This window comes from Mchenga conophoros, linkage group LG17, assembly GCF_057382185.1.
Source record: "Mchenga conophoros isolate Kocher_MC1m ecotype Shallow Benthic linkage group LG17, M_conophoros_male_GT1.1, whole genome shotgun sequence".
NCBI classification, from domain to species: Eukaryota; Metazoa; Chordata; class Actinopteri; order Cichliformes; family Cichlidae; genus Mchenga; species Mchenga conophoros.
This window is the reverse complement of record NC_140542.1, coordinates 8,978,462-8,999,820: the sequence shown is the minus strand read 5'-3', so window position 1 is coordinate 8,999,820 and position 21,359 is coordinate 8,978,462. Positions and strand designations below refer to the sequence as shown.

Here is a 21,359-nt window from a genome sequence, read left to right as displayed (position 1 = left end):
CTGTGTTTCCTGGTGAACTTTATGTTAGTTTTTCCCAGTTTAGTTTTCCTATTATCTTTTGTCAGCAATAAAGCTGCATTTTGAGTTTATCCCTTGAGTCCGTGAGTTTTTGCGATTGGGTCCTCATCCTGCCTGCCACACAGCGATCCATGACAACAAATGCAAAATTGTAAAGGAAATAATAGATTTATACATAGTTGTTAAACATTGTTGTTAAACTTTGTTGTAAAACATTGTTAAGTTTGATGAAATTTCTATATTCAAAAATATAAAACAAATGTAAAAATGTTTACAACTGATAAATTATAGGCTTTGTGTACTCATCGACAGGAACATTGGATACAAAGTCATTAGGATGACTTCACTTTAGTAAAGGGGTGATAAATGGTTGCATGGAGATTGCAGAAGTGAAAATAATTCCTCTGTAGCCTGATAGCTGCTACTTATATCACCTGTCCACAGTCAAGTTGCCATATGGGTAATGTAGGCTTTCAGATCATTACAAAGTGATCTTATATATAAATTAAAAATAATAGGAACAAACAATCTCATAGATAGGAGAGTGTACAATTCATCCCACTGTGTAACTGTGAGTACGCAGTGAGTGTGTGCAACATAATCTTGTTTCTCTTTTTCTCAAAAGATGATAGAAGATTTTTACAATGACTTACAACATTTTGAGAACAGAATCAATTTTCTCCACTCATACCTTGTTACCGGTGCCATTAATTACAAACACTGAGTGCATAATAACACACACAACTGTAAATCTTATGCTCCTATTATCTCCTGCAAATGCCACACAAAGCACGTCAAGTTTACTCTGAAATGAGATCTTACAAAATCATTATTGCAGTCATCATCGTTATGAAGTTACTGCAGACATCGGCTGGTTCTACAGTCTCACCTGGCAGTGAGTGTACATATGAAATGACTTCAAACACCCTAAAACAACATGACAGATGCCAACAATATTAATGCAGCAGGAAGACTTCAGACAAACACGCTCCATCTGCTGTACTTCAAATAAACACAGATCCATATCTGGTGCATCAGCTTGAACCAAATCTCTCTCTCTCTCTCTCTCTCACACACACACACACACACACACACACACACACACACACACACACACAGAACAGTTCAGTTTGGGGTATCGCTGTGCTGCGTTTGGCTACAGTGCCCAACATATTTAATATAAATAACAGAAGGAGACCTGCACACAGACACTCTCTTCCTCTCCTGGTGGAGGTCGTTATGAGTTCTTCTCCCTTTGGCAGGAAGAGTGTTTGTGAAACAGATGAAGCACTGCTGGCCATCGCCACAGGAATGGGACTAACACGGACCTCAGATGGACACACACACACACACTGCTGACCAAAGCCCAGCATGGACAGAAGGTTTGATATAAAATTTCAGTCGAGAGTCACTAATGAGGTGTATAGGAGAGTCACGACACAGAGACACAATGGTGTTCTTCTACTGATTGTTTTAGATTAAGATACAGAGCAGCATGTAAGCCTGGTTAACTGATGATAATGTTATCTAATGAGAGACCAAATGCCAAGGCAGAGCTGGTCGAATATAAGCCAACATACTTTTGAACCATACTGATCACTGGTTAGTTGTGTATCAGCAGGGTATTAGCAAACATGTCAAAGATGACTGGAAATTAGCCTGATCGGTTTATAGTTACAGTTGCTCCAGTTTTCTCACCGTTATTTTAGCCTCTTCCTCTCTTAGATTTAGATCCCTCAGTACCTTCAGTACCTTCAGTACCTTCGTGTTCTGGCTACCTCCTTTTTATGGATCTTAGTTACTCTTTTAATCACAATTTACAGTTAGTTAAAGTAAAATGAAATGTCCTTCTAGGAAATCAAAGAAAGACTCACTGCAATGTTTGTAGATTTTTAAACCACAAAACCAAATGTTGAATGTTTGAAAGCTAACACTTGGGTAAAGTTAGTTGTTGTAGAAGTAGTGGGAACACACTAATCATATACTACAGATCAATAGGAGGTAAATCGAAGCAGGCAGACTACTCCTTTAAAACCTTATGAGCTCTTTGGGCACTATCCATGGTGCTGATCCCACTTAATACCCCATACAAGACGTGAACAACCAAGAGGATATGCTCCGATGTTCCCACTAGTTAGTTCCAGTGAGAAATAAATGAAGTGTCAGAAACAAACACAGCATTATCAGCACCACTACACATTCACTTCCACTAGTATATTAATGCCAGAGCATTGAAAACATACTACCTTTGAGTTTATTTTTAGATATCTTCAATAAATACTATGTGATATCCACATAATAACTTCACAGACTGACTGCTTGCTAGAAGTTGTGTTAATAAAGTGGTTAAACTTCAAACCAGAACTAAAGTTTGTAGGACCTGATTTGGATTTTACAACAGCTGGCCATCTTCCCAGTCATCAGTGGCAAACGGCATGGTTATCTGATCAGATTATGTGATTTATATGAGTTACTGCAAAGAGCTTATATTGAAAATCTAAGAGGCATTTTGATTTGACAGGAAAATCTGTCACTGACTAATAAGACTACCTCCAAGAACAGGTTGTACATATTTGCTTGTTAAGGAATCAACAAAGCAATCTTCTTCTTTTTTGCCCGCCATGCCACAGCTTTAACTAATCTACAGTGTGTGAGCTATGAGACGGATCTGCATTTTTCAACTTTGGTTACAAACAAGCTTGTGCCGTCTGAGCCTTTCTTTGTCCGGTAACAAGTCTGTGCACCTTAAACGAAACTTCATTTAGAACCTTCAATTAACCTCTTGAAATTAGAATTCATAATCCATTTATCATGCTTGTACGACCTTTGAGAATTCATAATCCATACATCACAGTTTTCAGAATGATGTATGGATTATATCCTTGCACGGCCTTCATAAGCTTCCAAGATATTTGCATACTGCAGCTGCTGCAGAACTTCATTACCTTCCGACAGTGCCTTCCCAGTCTTAATGTGTGGTTGCCCTGTTAGACTATGTTTAGACTAATATCAGCTTGGCCAGCAAACTGTTTGATGGAATATCTGGGCTATAAAGTCATTTAAATCCTAATTACTATGCAACATTTCAAGGTGATATTCTGGCTCTAACTCATATTTTCAAATTTTGCCCAAATCTCTATTGTGCTTGCTGACATTTGTCTGTTGTCTTGTTAATGGATTCAGTCCCTTTTCATATCACATAAAAAAAGACATACACTGTACTCCCAACAGTTTATATGTTGAATAATGACTACATTTGCCCACTCAGAAGTGTGACCTCCCTCTCATGTGCTCCCTGAACTCTAGCACAATGCCTGGTACTGACCTGATGATATCAAATCTTAATACTACTGAATCAACTTATATATTTTGCAATCACTTTTTCCTTTGCAGGCTTCTATAGAGTTGTTGCATATACAGTGTTGTGAATAGATATTTGCCCTCTTCCCTATTTTTTAGTTTTTTGCAAATTTGTCACACTTACATGTTTTAGATCATCAAACATAATGCTAACTTAATACTATACAAAGATAACCAACGTAATTAAAAAAAATTTTATTAAGGGGGAAAATGCTATCAAAACCTGCCTGCTCCTCTGAGAAAAAGTAATTGGCCCTTCTTGTTAAATCATGAATTAATTGTGATTAACCACTCTTTTTTTTTGGAAAGCTGAAAAACATGTTGATGATTTTCTTCTGTTCTCAAACCGCTCTTCTCTTAGAAGCTCTGGGTGGAGTCTGGGTGGAGTCCCCCCCCCCATTGTTTTTCTTACCATGCTACCTCTTCTAACCTGTCTTCCCAATGTGATGTTTGTGCAATGTATGTATGGTTGGAAGGGGGCCAATTTCACTGCAGGTAACATGTACGTGTATCATTGCAGCGACATATAAAGGCTTAATCATCATCAAAAAAAGTCTGGACTAAAACCAGATTGAGATGCTTTAGTATGACCTTAAACATGCTTGAAAAAACCCTCCAATGTCACTGAGTTAAAACAAATCTGCAATGAGTGTGAGGCAAAATTCCTCACAAGTGCACATTGATACGAAAGACCCGCTGCCAGTGATCACAAATGCTTGATTGCAGTACTTTCTACCAAGGGTGGCACAAACACAGGTTTAGGGGAGAATTATCTTTTCACACAGGGCCAGGTAGGAAGGATTTCTGTTTGACTCTATCAAATATATTAAATCATTTATCAATAGGCTACAACTTGTTCATGTGGAAAACATACATACTCACAGCAGACTCTGTAAAGGTCTTCTAATGCGGTGTGTAATACACTGCTCATGCCCTTAATAACACATTTATGAACAAGCTCTCTGACTGATGCCAAAATCAAACGCGCACACCCTCCCCAGCAGACAGATTACTGATTCTCCTGATATTGTTTCGGCTCTGTGAAATAGTGTCTGCTATCCTCAGGTCTCCCGGTACGGCAGCATCCCATTAGCCTATCAGCATTTATAACCTGGTTTCCAAGGTTACGGCCCTCTAAGTCACTTCCAGTAAAAAAAATATTCAGGATGATGCTTTTTTGGAAAACTCAGCCAGAGTCTGTATTAATTGTAACTTTATGAGGACAAATGTGTGTTAGACGCAGGCATAATGGATATTCTGAGTGCTTCTCCCTTTAGGATGAACCATCAAAACTGTCGTAAGCGTTCAGATTTGAATAAGAAGTAAGGTTAGATTTAAATGTAGGATTTGTTTAGAGTAAAGGGCAGGGCTGGGCATCTTATTATATGTTTTAGTGTTATAATATATATCCACCAATTATTTTTCTTCAGATTGCAGATACTTGGTGAGGGTGTCACAATGTAGTGTCCTGAGCAAAGCATTATAAAATATAAAGAATGGCTGTAGACTTCGAAGGTAAAAAATAATTTCATAGAAGTCTATGGGAAAATGATTCTCGGCACCTCTGCTCTGTGACTTTCCTGATGAGTGTACGGGCTCAGTCCCTAATTTCAAAATTGTGGTCATTATTACTGACTTATGTGAAATGCCCAATATCTCAAACTAATATAAAGAGGAGAAATCATTTTGATGCCTAACCAGAACCGACTCTATGAGAACACACAGCACAGCTACTTACACAGACATTAAATGATACATGTGCTATTAGGATTAAAGGATAAAGAAGGGAATATATCAGCGAGGGCCTTCACAAGTGTAGATGCTCCACAGTTAGTGAATTTCCAGTACAGTCTTTTGAATATTTGCATAATATGGAAATCGCTTATTGATATTATGCAAATATTCAAAAGACTGTACTACTTTTTTTATTGTTTATTAGGAAGAATACAAAGCACGCTGTTACATGCTGAGAAGACGTCACTTTCCATCTACAAAGGCAGTGAAGGTTGGTTTCTCTGTCTTCTTTATACATTCTGCCCACACATACTGAATTCAGATTTTTGGGTTTTCCCACAGAGTGGTAGAATTGTAGCTATAGAGGGCAGCAACATGCTGATTCTGTGATCACCGCAAACATTCAGCCTTTACCAAAACCAAGATGAAGAACTACCTCGTCTCACACAATCAAGATTGGAAAAAATGACGTACCACCTTCTGCTTCAAGCCAGAACATTTGTATTTTTCAAATATTTTATCTCCAGCACTCACCGTCTGGTCTGAACTGGGCTACTATGGTGACGGTCTGTCCTGCATTTTTCAGAGCTGCGGCTGCCTGCTCGTGTGTTGCACTGGACAGGTCCACTCCATTCACCTACGAATACAGACACACACAATTAGCAGCTAAATTTGCACTGACACGAGCAAATTGGAAACACTCACAAGTGCAGGTTTTGTTTTGATAGAACTCGCATACGATAATTCAAAATCACAGTAATTCTACAGGGACTGTCAGTGTCCCGACAGTCTGAGGATTAAATCTAGCGTGAATGTTGTGTGAAGAAAATTAAACCTATATTTCATTTTAACGGGACACACACCACATCGCGAGAATGCACTCAGTCATCGGAGGGCGCCGGTTGACTGGTAATGCACGAAAAACAAAGAAAAGTTATGTGAAGCTTAACTCCATCTTCAGATTAACAAATCACTGCAAATAAGCATCTGGAACTGATTCCAATGGCTCTACGTTTTAAGGTACAACATCCTTACAAAGCAAATCTGTTGTGAAACATTAATATAAACAGAATTAGGAGTTATTCACCAACGCTGTGTCGTACTTCTCAGGGATCTGTATGTGTGGTGTCTTAGTTCATACCGACAGGATGCGGTCTCCCTTTCGAAGTTCCCCACAGAGATCAGCTGGACCTCCAGCAAGAATGAAGGAAATGAAGATCCCTTCTCCATCTTCCCCTCCAACAATGTTAAATCCGAGACCTGTAGATCCCCTCTGCAGCACCACCCGTCTGGGTTCCCTGACAGAAACACAAATCGAACAAAGACATCACATCACGGCAACTTATATTGGTATTCTCCTTGTTTAGGACACCAGTTCATCAGTTTTGTAATGTATGAATACATTTGATGAGTCGGTGACTACACACATTTTGAAATAATGTTGTACTTCATTATATGATGTTCTCTGAATGTGGAAAAATTTGTGGTGATAAATGCTTAGTCTCTGCAGGAGGAAACAGTGCTTAACCCGAAGATTACTTTCTGTTTTCACCAGCAGATGTCAGCATCGCACTTTGTGGCACAGCGTGAACAATGAGAGCCGGTCTAGCCTCTACGTCTCGTAAAAAGGACGAAAGAAAAGAATCCAAGTCAACACAAGCGAGTGATGAAGCAGCTGGATGAATGGATGAAAAGCAAATAAAGTCGACCACTGGTAAAAGTTTTTACGCACACCGTCAGCATGTGTAAAAACAAGATAACAAGAGCGCTTCAGCTTGGTTCATGCCTCTTCTAAAAACAGAACAGTTCTTTTGTGTGTATTCGGAATCAGACACATTCACAAATGTGGGCTGTTGACTAATTTTGTATTGCAACAGCAAATCCTGGCCTCCTTTCAGATACAACATTTGGAAAAAAAGTCAGCACGGGCAGATACTCCGAGCATGTATGAAAATTACTGCTGAGATAGAAATGAACCAGCGTGTCCCTCCATCTGATCCTTAACCTGAATTCATCTGTTGTGCAGAAGTTTTGCTCACTCAGTGGACATTTTTTAAAACCCATGATCTGCTATTTGTGTGACTAATCAGAGAGCGAGAGAGGAAAAATAGCTGGAGAAAAGAGAAGGACACACGTCAAAATGACCATTCTGCAGTCTGTCTGAGGCTTATCAGATTTATTATAATCAAAGCGCACTGATTGGCCCAAAAGGTCTATGACGAAATAGGTCATATTCTGGTAACCACGGTGATGCCAGTCGAGTGACGAGGGTTGTGATAAGTAGTAATCCCTCCATTAAAATGGATTAAGACAGTAGAGCAGCACTCAGGGTGTATCTGTGTGTGTGGTGTGTCTGTACGCGTATGTAACCTGAGTTTACTTGACAGACAAAATTTGCAGGGCCATCTGCCTTTCACTGCCACACACACACACACACACACACACACACACACACACACACACACACACACACACACACACACACACACACACACACACACAGAGCAAACACGGATGCAGAGGCAGAGCAGGGAAGAACTGAGGTCATCCTTCGCTGCTCTCACTAAAGATCTCAGAGCACAAAGGAAAGAAGCTTGAAAATACAAGATTTTGATTGTGGATTTTGTCATTTTATAAAATGCAAAACTAAACCATTAACAAACTATTTCTTCAAATTTTGTCAAATTATTTTCGTTTTTTTTTTCTTGGTTGACATCTGTGAATAAATGTGACTCTGACAAAGACTGTTTATAACCATCATATGATGTTAATATGCAAATGTTGGAAAGTTGTTTAATCTAACATAACTTCAAGTAAACCAACATGTACTTTTTTCGTGAAACAGCAGAAATCGACAGCCAAATATTGCCATGTCCATACCATGCTTAACAGTACTGATAATCTACTGTTGATTAATTTGTGATTAACTTCTGAACAGCTTTTTTCAGACAGCGCATGAACTGAGCTAACCAAAGTTTATTTTCAACTTTCAATCATCCAAAGCTGCTTCAGTGGAGCTCCAAATTATCACAACAGGTCTGTTTTAATAGGCAGTTAAAACTTTAGAAACTTTATCTTGAATTATTATCTCATTTGACAGAAATTTCATTTCTTTCTGTGCGCTACAAAGATAAACTGAGATCTCACCGGGTGATATCATCGTCTCCTGCAATGGACCTGGGCAGCGGTGAGTATCTGGGGGTGGTCAGTGGGGCAGGGCTTACAGATTGGCTGCCACTCATGTAGGGGCTGATGTGGTTATCCTGGTGTGGGGAATATGCTGTGGGAACAAATACAGACATTTCTTTGTCTTATTTTAGTGTTACACATAAGACATGAATTCAAATGTGATTTCAGTAAGCTGCATTTAAGTAATCGAACAACCAACATAGATAGATAGATAGATAGATAGATAGATAGATAGATAGATAGATAGATAGATAGATAGATAGATAGATAGATAGATAGATAGATAGATAGATAGATAGATAGATAGATAGATAGATAGATAGATAACAAGAACAGTATATACAGGTCACTTAGAAATGTACTTTTAAAAACATTTTTTCTATGTACACAGTTTTTAAATGATGTACTTTGAAAAAAGTACTGCAGAGCCAAGAAACGTCCTGAGAAATGACAGACAGCGTGATATATAGAATCTGTTAATATGGTAGATTCACAGCAGTGATAAATGACATGCTCTCTGTTAATATGCTCTGTTGGAGAAATGACAAGTGGCAGGAATCCAGAGAACCAAATTTACCCAGTCTGTTAATCGGACTGTTGTATAACAAAAAACACTGTCTGGGAGATGTGATCATTATAGAATATATTCTTAATGTTACCACATAGATGTGAAAGATCATTAAAACTGCTTTCATAAGAAACTGCTTTTATAAAACTAGTAAATCAAACTAGGTAATGTGCATTTCCAATCCAGTTAATCTATCATCCCAAACTGACTAAAGTGACGTCACATATTTAACAGAAAATTTCATGGATGTCAAATAATCGCTATCCTGAAACAGCTTTCTATAGTAGTCTTAATATTTACTTATTACTTATTATTATTTAATAAATAACTTACATATAAAAATATATGCAACTGTGATCTCACACTTCTGGCTTGCTTTTTTTAAATGCACCGTTTCTTTAACATACAGATAGCTCTTATAACTAGGTACCGAGCTTGCATCAGCTTGACAGCTGATTTTCATTTAATATTAATATTCAACATATGATATAAAAGTTGCAAGCTAATCCTCATAACTTTGTTCTCATTGTTTCCCGTATGACCAGTTGACATGTATAAAGCTCTGTGCTGATCTAAGTCGAGTGATAACGATTGCTCCATTCTCCCCTCGGAGAGCTTTATTAGCTGATGTAATTTACTTTTTAAAGAGTCTACGTCTGTATCGTGTTGTTTTTCACCTGCTGATTGCGTTTTCTGAATATTTCTTGTTCTCAGGTGTCTTATAAAATATGATATGAACCTCAATGGGACTGCGTGATTAAAGAAAGACTATATCTGATTATATCTTAGCTGAGTATATCTGATGGCATGTAAAGGGAGGACATGCAGATGTTAATAATGGTTTTTGTAGGTACCTTTTTATTTTACGCGAAAGCTAATTTAACTCCATGTACCCGTTTACAGTTTACTTCACCTTTGCTTGACTTTTCTTTGTTTCCTTGATTGGTTGCTGGTCGAGTTTCATGATTCATGACAAGCTCTGAGTAAGAGTCACTGTTCAGGGCTTCAGTAAAAAGCAGCTCTCTATGTGTGGGAAGCAAACAAATTTCAGCTTTGTTCCTTGCTGTTTTCTTTCTTTTTCTTTTCTTTTCTTTTTTTTTGTTCAGCACCATCTGGCTCTAAAACGCCTCACCATCTTGGTGGCAACGATGTGTACAACAGTCAGCGGCACGCTGTCTGACTGCAAGTTGTTTTTGAACTTCTCAAGAATAGCGAGAGTCTATGCAGACGGATGAAACTGGGTTTCACAAATACATGTTGTGCAATTAAAATATAAAAAAGTCAACGTTCAGAACGTAGAGCTCTTTTTGTGTACTCACAGTTAGTGACATCGGGCGGAGGGAAGTTGTCATTGATAAAAAGGGAGGTGTGTTTGGCCACACGCAGGTACACGACATCAGGAGTCGACTTTAGGGCGGCCACTGCCTCCTCGTGAGTTACCTCCTCCAAACAGGAACCATTTACCTGAACATAAATGACATAAACGGTATTATTTTCTACAGACATGCGCCACACATGATAAATATCCATCCATCCATCCATCCATTCAGGTTCATGGGGATGGTACCCCTTTTAGGGTAACTTCTTTTTTAACAGTAATATGAAGTGCAACCTTCATATGCACTTTAGTGTGTATAATTAGATTTTTAAATCAAATTTGCACAAAAGAGAACAGAGTAAAAAAAAAAGAGGAAGTGTTTTCTTACAGCAACAAGCTTGTCGCCTATTTGTAGACGTCCATCTTTGTGTGCTGCTCCTCCCTCAATGATTTTGGTCACATAGATGCTGTTGTCGCCAGGGACATGTTGGTTTCCAACTCCACCAGCTATACTAAATCCTAAACCTGGAAGAATAAGTCACTACGTCACACGCTTGAATATTTTCTTAACATCTGATACTTTTTTTTGTAAGTCATAACACTGTTTTTTTATGAAGTGTTCTGCTATAGTACCACAACAACAATAACAGCAATATATCTGTGCTGGACTAATTGTAGACTTGGCAGTCTGTTGCTATGCTAGCACAGTCTCACCTTTGGGGCCTTTGACTAGTTTGATATCCAGGATTCTCTCGGTGAGGCTCCTCCTGCGTCGTATACACAGTCTGACCAGACCACCTGCCTCCTTTAGAGCCTCCACGGCGCCGCTGTGGGTCACTTCTCTGACGTCCGTCTCATTCACCCGGACTATACGGTCATTCACCCTGCATGGCAACAATACATGAAGTAAAGAAGTGAACTGCCTTGGATGGGGGAGATGAACTGGGAGGAAAAACAAATGTTATGCTGCTCAGTCTAAGACCAAAGTGGGAACGGAGCTGCTGACAGTGAGTGGTTGCTTTCTTTTTGAGAATTAAAGCTAAACTAGACATACGTCCTGAAATGGGGAGATTGGAGTGGGTGAGTGAACACAATCAAATACCAGAAACTGAAAATAGACAGTTCTTGGTTCAATCAGACATCTCTTGTTCATTTTCAAAGATTGTCTAGAGCCACTGGCTTTACCAAGGTAGTTACCTTGGTATGGGTAAAGAGAAAAACTGCGAGGGATTCACATCCCTTTATTCTGTAGTATAATAACAAGCCGAAGCTCTCATGGTGAAGTCTGTTGTAAAGCTAGACAGCCAATTTACTGTGATTGGAGATGCTCTCCACACAGCAGCCTCTCACAATGTTAGCTGAGTTTGCTGGCAGCTGCTGAAAGCATTGCTGTCTAAGTTCAATAACTCCGGAACAATAATGTTACCTGCTCGATCAATGCCACACCAATAATTAGGTAAATCTGCTGCCACAGGTGTGACGCTACACACATGAACAGTATTGCTTCAGTTTGAATGTGAAAAAGGAGGATTATTAGAGGACTAGAAATCCATTCTGCATGCCCAATTTCTGCAAACACTTGTGATAAATGTTCAGACTAAGATGGTTCAATTTCTAACTTTGAGGGCAGCAGCTGAGCCCGGGCATGTAGCACCCAAGAAGCGCTGCACCTGCTCATAATGTAATCAAATAATTCTTGCTCACGTCTAATGAAAGCAACAGTGTCTGTGTTTGCACCTGAGTCGTCCATTCTGGGCTGCAGCTCCTCCAGGTATAATCTTGGTGATGAAGATCGAGGGGTCATCTCCAATGTGGGGGTTATCGGTCCCTCCAGCGATACTGAAGCCGAGGCCTGAGTTACCCTACGCATATACACAGATACACAGAGCGTTTTAAAGGTTAAAAAAGCACTTATACAGGTTTTAAAAGATTACTGTGCACCGTGATATTAACTGATTAATGTTAGTCTGGGCAGGCCATAAAGTCGAGCTCAGCTGCTTTTCAGATCAAGTGATCTTAAAGTCAACAGACATCAGCTGACGGCTTAGCCCTTCCCTACATCCAACTGGTAAACCTCATACAGAATTTGAGTTGATTCAGTGAGCCCACAGTTTCTTGGTTCATGTCAGATTTGTAGACATTATGCCTGCTCTGCTCTGTTCAGCTTCATGTAATCCAACACAGAAGACAGAAAACCAACTGGTCCAGTTGCTGTGGCCAAGGTTTTATAGCAGACTAAGGATGGACCACAATGTACGTGCCGCGGTCCTGTGTCGTGACCCAGTGTTCTGTGTTATTATTAATCTTTGATTTCATCATGGTTTCTCATTACTAGTCTTTTTGGTTTATGGTTCTGTATTTCTAGCTCTAGTTCTTCTTTGTTTTTTGATCTCCAGTTTTTCTGTGCCCTTCATATTTAGTGTAGGTTTAGTTCTGTCTTTGTGTTTATTTTCTTGTTCCCCAGTCAGTCGTGTCTCATGTCGCAGTTTGTTACTCCTGTCCCTGTGCTCCGTGTTCCCTCTGTTCAGTGGCAAGTCCGTGCCTCTGTGCCTGTCGTGTGTTTCCTGTTTTATCTTGATAGTCCCTGTCCCTGTGTGGTTTTTTCTTCCCTTGTCTCGTTGGGTCTGATTTGTCCCAGCTGTGTTACCACCTGTTCCCCACCTGCTCGTCCTAGTCCTGTGTTTCTCTCTATTAGTTGTTGCATTGTACCCTCACTATGCTGTGCGTTTTTTCGCTGTGCTCCTTGTAGCTTTCTAGCTCTGTTTCCCAGTGTTAGTGTTTTGATTTTGGTTCGTATTTCTAGTTCCTCATTTTTGGTTTTGTTTTCTGTTTGTTTGAAGAATCACTTACATCCAAGATAAAGCTGCCTCTTTTAGTTGATCCTTGCGTTTATGAGTCCTGCATTTGGGTCCTGCCTGCCACACAGCAAACCATGACAATATGTGACCTATCCCAACTAGATTCTACTATTCTAATTACCTCAAGCAAGCTTAATCCCTGTATCATCATACATTTACCACAGAAAGAGGTGAAGCTGAACTCTCTTTGGCATACAGGTTATATGTACTGGTGCTCTTCTACACAGTGCAGCCTCCTTTTCTTTTACAAGGAGTTGTTCAACCAGATGAAGTGGTGCAGCAATGAGTCGTGTAACTTAATGTTAAATATAAAAAAGAAAAAAGGCGAAAGTTAAGCTGGTAAGAATGTACAAACAGAAAAACATTCATTCTAAGCCACAAAGGGCTAATCAAGTCGAGTGTGTTTGTTCATGAATGAATCACTGTTTGCATTTTCTGGCTCAGAGTCCATGAAGAGGGAAAAAGTATAATGTTATTTTACAGAGCAGTCACTGAAGCGATTTGAACACAGGTTTAGTAAGTTCAGATCTCTGACGCCAGGAATCACCAAGGTAACAGGTAACAGGTAAATTAAAAGCAAGAGCCTTCATTTTAATTCACGCTGATGTTAAATATTAAAAAAAGTAACGTCTGCTTAGGATTTCATATTTGTAAAGATCAAACTTCTTCAAGTCAAGACGCTCAGAGACGAGCTGCAAAAATGATAAAATGTTATAAGGAAATGAAACGGTGTGTCAGTCAGCTCTCTTTCTGGAAGAGAGAACCCAGACAATCTGAAACAAACTCTTTTCACTAAACTTGCTTTCTGGAAGAGCGCCCAGGCAGAAGGTACAGTGCAGATAGCCAAAATATTTGTTCATATGAAAAGATTCCCTCTGATCGGACTTTGGTTGAATGCTTTTAAAAAAACATGCAACAAAACTGTGCGGAAGCAAAAGAGCAGCTGCACGGAAGGTCTAAAACATGATCGGATAAATCAACAACAATTAATTTTCTTATTGGCTTTTTAAAATTTATATGCATTTATAGGCAATAACCGGGCTAATGAAAACAGAAAATCGATTTATATATCTGCTGAACACACAAAAAGATTGACTTCTGCAATTTCTGCATTTGCCCCAAGAGGCTATGTCAGCAGACTAGATGATGGGTTCTCAGTCTGCCAAACTGTAAGCTGGACAGGGGTTACTGTAAATTTACCTTAGTTCCACTTCAAAGAAGAATTAAGTGTATGTGTGTCTCCTAAAGAAGACATTAATGCATAATTTTTTCTGTTAATGGATCATTTTCTCTTTCCAAAGTAGTTTGCAGTGGAAAAAAAGTCAACATGTAAAAGAGATACAGATGTTTCCAGATATCACCAGCTGGCATATAGTAGATCACTGGCATGGTGCTTTCTCACTTGCACTCTGTCACTGGATTCAAGGCTAGTATAATGGCTAAGTATAATGTCTACGCCTGTGTTTGCGTGTACGTCCATGGCGTCTTTAAAGCAGATCCAGTCAAGCAGACAGAACCAGGTCACGGGAGAATAGGGCGAGAGAGAGGGAGGTGCAGAGACAGCCTTAGGCATGAGAGAAAGGGGCATGTAATGAGAATGAAGGAGGAAGGGGCCAGGCATGGAAAGGGAAGAAGGATGGAAAAGAAAGAGAGGACAGGGAAAGAGGTCCAACAGAATCAGACCAATGATCAGGCTAAGTTAAGGAAAAGCAGAATGACGAGCTGAAGTAGAGGAAAATAATCGGGGACAAAGGCAGCTAACACAGGGATGGGTTTTCTGACTTAAATCATTGTGTTTTCTCAGCCTTATTAAGGATTTAGATTTTTTTAGAGTCAAAAAACTAGTTAATTTTGTGACATATTTAGTTTGTTAAGAAAAAGAACAGACAAAAAACTTTGAATCTTTATCAGGTTTTAAGGCTGAACTATTATAAATTTTTCATTTTAGTTTTTGCCGTGTTGTGACTACTGTACGTCGAGCTGAGTACATGTAGAGTTTATGTGATGGCCACACATGGTGATGGTGTGTTGTATGTTTTTACCCGCTCCAACGTGATTTCCTCATACTCATAGTCTGCTTCTGTTCCATTGACCTGTTTGAAAGATAAAAAAAGAGAGAGATGAAAATGAACAGTGAGAGTAAACTCTTTCTTTAATCCACATTCGCTTTTCCTTATTTTCTGTCACTGTTACAGTGCTGGATGTTTATATTAAACATGGCCAATATTTCAAAACATAAAAACTCTGCAAGCCAAAAAATCAATCAATCAATCAATCAAATAAGCTCAGGATTCAGACTGCTTCAGTTTTTTTCAGGTCAGGCATTCAAATGTTACTGAAAGATTAATGTTTGCAAAGAAAGAAAGTTGTGATACAAAATATGTCATGAAGTTATTGTACAAATCTGGGCTTTACACTCATCTTTGCAGTAGTTACCCTTTAGATGTTAAGAAGAACAGAGCATCTTTGGTGAGACCGCCTACACTTTTACATCACAAGTTAAATGTCACATAGACCACAACTTTTTAAATGTTTTTTAAAAATAAAAAAAACCCTCAATCTTAATCATGTAAAAATGTTCTTGAGGTGAAAGTAAAATATGAGGTAAAATTTGTTCACATAAAAGAGAAACTACATTTTGTGTAGTTAGAAGTCACCAGAGATTAAACGTAAAACCCTGTCTTAGTGCAGCAGACACTGAAGCACACCAAAGTAAGCTGCTATCTCTGAACATTAGTAGGAGCTTGACAACGTTTGTTTACTTCTAACTAAAAATGTGACTTGATTATCTGATCACTAACACACTGCCTATTGTAGGTACGACAGACTGCAACAAGTATGTGAACTGAAGAAATGAGAATTTAGGAATTTGATTATTTATGACTGATGCATGAATCCCGCAGATTAGATCCGTAATGCGATGATGCGTCTATGATGTCATATTTAAGAGCATCCCTGATGGCTTGCCCGTGGGCCAATCACATGGCTCAGCTTGGACCGTCTGTACTATAAATCACATTAACATCCACGTTTTAAGACTGAATGTAAAGAGCACAGAATTAAATCTGATCTCAATATATTTTGAGTCCGGCTCAGTTGAAACTAGGAGATACAGCTGCTGCGGGCGAGATGACACGCACACACACATAGTTGATAAACACGTAAACACAGTGGTCGAGCGGCATCCCAGTGGCCCATGTAATCCCCTTGGCTGTAATCTGTGCCTCTGTGCGCTCAGATTAGTTTAGATTGTGAATTTCTGTCGTTTCAAACAGAGGGCACGATCATCCATCAGCCACCATGTACGCTGTGACTACTAATATCTGACACTATTCACATAGTGGTGAGTGCTGCCTGATTATATGGAATTGAACTTACTATGAATATGATGAAAAACTTAGATTCCTTTGAAACCCTTTAAAATTATTGGATTATTTACTGTGAAGCACAACCATCATTGCAAGTGTCAATATCATAGCATCACAGCATGTGTATTATAACATAGCAATGCACCTGGTGCATTTTTGGCTCCAGAATACCCTGGTCTCTAAAGGTGTCAGAAAAGTTAGTCCTTACTGGAGAAAAGCATCCATAAATGATATCAGCGAAATAATAAGTGAAACCTGCAAGAGCACAAATCTTTCACTGCCTGTGTTTAATTTCAGTTTTAGTTCAGCAGGGACTAATTCCACAGTAATTACATAATAAACTTATCTAACAACCACAGATACTGATTTTCTGTATTCATGTAATTCTAAAGTGAGATTTCAACCTAAAACTCCGTGCACGTTAATTGTTTCTAAAATATTCAAATTACTGCACATGTGAAGCACATTTTTTGGCAAGAAAAAAACCACTAAATTAATGGACTAAAGACAATGATTCAATGTAAAGTTTTTATATTCAACCTTACTATTTAAAAAATATAATTATAGTCTAGCCTTATATCTGAAGCCGTACTCACATATGGGGGGGTGTCGACGCTGTCGGTGTTGACCACCACTGGAGGGGGGTTGGCCTGAAAGAGAGAATGTCGGTGTTATTATTAATTACTTTTAATATCAAAGCACTCTTGCTGAGAACAAAGAGAAACACACAGAGAGCAGCAATAAGCACTTACTCGTCTCATGTTTTGGTACAGCATTTCGAGTACATCTGCTACAGATTACCACCCTGGAGCGACGGCATACACTGCATGACATACTGCACAGCCCTTATACTGGGCAGTACTACAGTACTACACGGCAAACCAGGCTATAGGACAACTTACTAAAGCTCTGCCACTGTGCCATAAAGTGTCTCAACAAAAATTCAGAACTGGACCACAAAACACTCGATACATTTTAGACGTTTTTTCTAATAGTAAAATAGTACAACATTGTACACTGCTGCACAGTACTTTACACCACCATCCTATTGTAGGTCATCCATATTTAATCTCTTAAATTAAGTCAACTTCCCAGATCCATCTGCTTTGTATAAATCCACCGACCGCAATCTCCCCTTCACTCCCATGCGCGCTCTGCACTCTACAACAAGTGTTTATTCCTTTCTTCTGCACCCAAAATCAGCCTCCTCTTTCTTCCCGGTCTCCTTCTAAAGAAGAGGCTTGGACCGATCTGTGCTAGGGTTGTGGCAGCTGCAGATGACTGACACTGGTTTCCATTTCCTATTTTCTAATCACATGCAAAGCAAAAGGCAGGAAACTCACTAATACCTACAGGATGTCGTTTTTGTCATTTTGCAAGAACATGAACACCTTTTTTTTCTTTCCATTTCCAACCTACTGACTCCTGTTCCCTCGTCTCCTCTCACTTTCTCTCCAGAGAGTATCTAGTGCCCTGACGTCCACCTTTAGCACTGGCTCTAGACTTCTCAAACAGCCCAGCGATCAGCGTGCCAGTCCATTTAAGAACTCCGCTTCTTGTTCTGTCGCCAAAAAAAGTTGCCAAACTAACAAGTTAAACTAGCATCAAACAAGCAAGAGAACCAAACAGGCCACCATAACCATGAACATGCAGCAGAGCAGCAACAGCATCTATGTCTCTACTAATCTCTACCTCTCATCCACCCTGTCGCCTCCCCCCACCCCCCACCCCCTCCTCTCTCACTGCCACATGTGGAACTGTCAGTCAAGCTGGCTGGATGCTTGATCCCACAAGGGAACAGAAGGGGGTAGTGTGGGGTGTGGAGGATTATAGGTATGGTGGGAGGAGTGAAATCCGCCTGCTGGTCAACAATATTGAGAAATGTAGAGTGGAGAAAAAAAAGGATACAGGATTTTTTTTTAAAAGAAAAAAATTAAATAAATAACAGCGTGAGAAGAAATTTGGAGTAAGGTTCAGAGAGACATAGATACAAGGAGGCTGGGACACAGCTGGTTAAGTCCTGCATAATGAGGCACTGAGGCCATGCTGACAGGTACAGCTGTTGTCGTCAGGATGTATGAGGACCTGTATTTATGTCAGAGAAGAGGAAAATATCTGTATTAAATATTTTTGGACTGTTATTTGATTTAGGAGAACACTATTCAAATGTTAATGTATACCTAAAGCAAAAATAGGATCTCTCAAGTTTGCTGCTTTTCAAAGAGAGCTCAGACAGTTTTAAAAGCTTTAGAAAAACACACTGCAGATCACTGCAACAAGGACACCAACCCTCTTTATCCTTTGCCACTAGAAAGCTCACATCAATCACATCAACATAAGGAAATTTAAGAAAAAAACTTAATGACTTCTGATCCCAAACAAATGCACACATTGAGACTACAACCTGTAACAAAGTAACCAGGGACCGATATTATAGGGGTGGCCTGGCTGAAGCTGTTATTTATCTAGGGGTGGCATTGAGTGGAATCAAATGCACTTGGTTCATTAGTCATTGGCATGTGTGACCACCTGTCATTTGGTTTTAGCATTTTGTTGGTCTGGGGGGGTTAACTGAATGCCTCTTTACAACTCTGCAGGCTTCAATTAGACTTTTAAATGTTAAAGCTCACGAGAGCACAATTAGAAAAAGACTGAACAAATATGAATTGTTGAAAAGGGTTTCCAGGAGAACGCCTTGTGTCGATAAACATGGCAGCATAGCTTAGGTTTACAAAGCTGCATCAGGACAAACCACAAAGACTTCTGGAACAATGTCCTCTGGAAAGACAGAACCAAAGTGGAGATGTTTGGCCACAATACACAGCCAAACAGCATATCAGCACAAACACCTCATAGCTACAGCTAAGCATGGTGGTGGAAAACTAATGATTTTGGCTTGTTTTGCAGCCACAGGACCTTGGCATCATGCAGTCACTGAGTTGACCATGAACTTCTCTATATACCAAAGTATTCTAGAGCGAAATGTGGAGCAATCTGTCCAACAGCTAAAGCTTGGCCAAAACTGGGTCATGCAACAGGACAATGATCCCAAACACAATCCCAAGCAGCAATTGTACAAGAAAATGGCTGAAAAAGGAAAGAGTGAAGGTGTTGCAATGGTCCAGCCAAAGTCCACACCTCAAACTGATTGAAATGCTGTAGCAGGAACTAAAGAGAGCTAGGCATAAATGAACGCCTGCAAACCTCAATGAACTGAAGCAACAATATAAAGAGTAGGCTAAAATTCCTGATTTAAAAACAATTACTTCAAGTTATTGCTTTTATGTAAGCCTCAACTGACAAAAATAATCTAGGAAAATCGATAAAGTTGTTTTTTATATGTAAAAGCTCATATGATGATTATAATAAGGATAAGGATAGCTGCATTGTCAAAATGTGTCAGTGTGTGGGTATAATGGTGGCAGAAAAATCAATCAGTGAAAAAATTCTGCTAGAAAAAACACACTCACTGAATGTAACTCCAGTTCTGAGTATATGCACAGCCCCCCTGTGGGCTTTCCCATTGGTTGGGTGTGGTGGTCAGAGGGGTGGCCAGATTTTAGCCTGTGGACGACAGACTCTACACTCCTGACTTTCACCAGCCAAAACTTGTTTGTCACTGTAATTATCGTGTAGGCTTAACCTGTTAATACCAACAAAGATAACCAGTTAATTGTTTATTCTAATAGTCTTAGACAATGAAACACACTGACGGAGTCACCTCAGCTGACGCTACTGTATTAACACCTATTAACCACAGTATGGAATTTATTCCACTATGCATGCTAGTCCACCGCTTTGCCTAAACCTTATGTGACTCCCTCAGCAGAGGAAAAGCGTTGCACAGTGCAGACAAGCTCTGCGTATGTGTCTCTTTCTCTGTTTGTGCGCACCATTCACAAAGCGACAAATCCAGTCCGTCACTCAGCTGGTGATTCCATTGGCACGCCATGTCAGACTGCACCCTTATGTAACATCGATACATATTTGAATTTGTGTGTGTCTGAGTGTGTGAGGACAGAGTTGTGTTACATGAAAAGGCCAAAAGTACAAATGTGCAAATATAAACAAACAAGCACTCGGTGCACAAATACACATGCACACAAAACATCCATATCCAGACAGTGTTTAGTTATCCTGTGCAAGTGATTGTCAGTCGTTACATAAGGGGTGTTACACCAGCTGTGTTATCATGGCATTATGGTTGGTTGAGTCCAACACAGGACAGCTTAGAGAGAGATCCAGACTATCCCACGTTTGTCTTATCACACAGAGAGACATACAAGTGATTAGGTCCTGAAGGAGGTCTGCATATGTGTGTGTGTGTGCGCGAGTGTGTAGACTTGGGGAAATGATTTTCCATTAGTGTAGCGGGCTTTAATCAGCTTCTAAACCATCAACGTAATTATTAATTAGCAGATGACTCATGATTGGAGAAACAGAAATCAAGAATCCTATCCGGTTGTTCAGTCTGACGTCACTAGCCGTGTCTGGGTCTAAACTCCGCTGCAGGTCCATATATCAAACGATCACTATGGCATTACTGAGAGTTGAAAAACTGTCTAAAGTCTTTCATCTTTAATAAAATGATCAGCGTTCTGCTCTACCAGGTGTAACAATTGAGTTTAACATCCAGGCATCCATGAAAACCGAATTTATGACATTTAACGGAGTTAGAAGTTAGCAGGGAGTTAGCTCGCTAGCTTCTATCTAAATACAATATAGCATGTCTTGACTGCGGGGTTTTGGAAACAAATTAAAACGTGCAGCTCTGCTATCACTTCCAGCATAAATGAAGACAGAAAACTAAACAGCAGTGACGTTTGTAGGGTTACTGAAGTTGGGCTAGCTGGTATATAATGATGTGCTATGTGACCGCTAGCGACACAGCTATGTTAGCATAATATAAACAAGCTAACCTTTTTTCCACTCGATAAAAGTTAACG

The 21,359-nt window shown here is 39.6% G+C and overlaps 1 protein-coding gene across 7 annotated transcripts in view; it reads right to left on the bottom strand.

Moving 5' to 3' along the window:
• The window catches only part of LOC146555046 (discs large homolog 1-like protein), a 114,747-nt gene that overhangs the window by 30,637 nt on the left and 62,751 nt on the right, over positions 1-21,359 (bottom strand). For all 7 annotated transcript variants that reach the window (XM_085252529.1, XM_085252522.1, XM_085252523.1 and 4 more), the window contains 9 exons: positions 17,010-17,063; positions 15,088-15,138; positions 11,925-12,049; positions 10,902-11,071; positions 10,576-10,712; positions 10,189-10,333; positions 8,260-8,392; positions 6,254-6,410; positions 5,647-5,749 (listed from right to left, as the gene is read on the bottom strand). In XM_085252529.1, the coding sequence (XP_085108655.1) occupies positions 5,647-5,749; positions 6,254-6,410; positions 8,260-8,392; positions 10,189-10,333; positions 10,576-10,712; positions 10,902-11,071; positions 11,925-12,049; positions 15,088-15,138; positions 17,010-17,063 (1,075 nt within the window). The remainder of the gene's footprint in view (positions 1-5,646; positions 5,750-6,253; positions 6,411-8,259; positions 8,393-10,188; positions 10,334-10,575; positions 10,713-10,901; positions 11,072-11,924; positions 12,050-15,087; positions 15,139-17,009; positions 17,064-21,359) is intronic.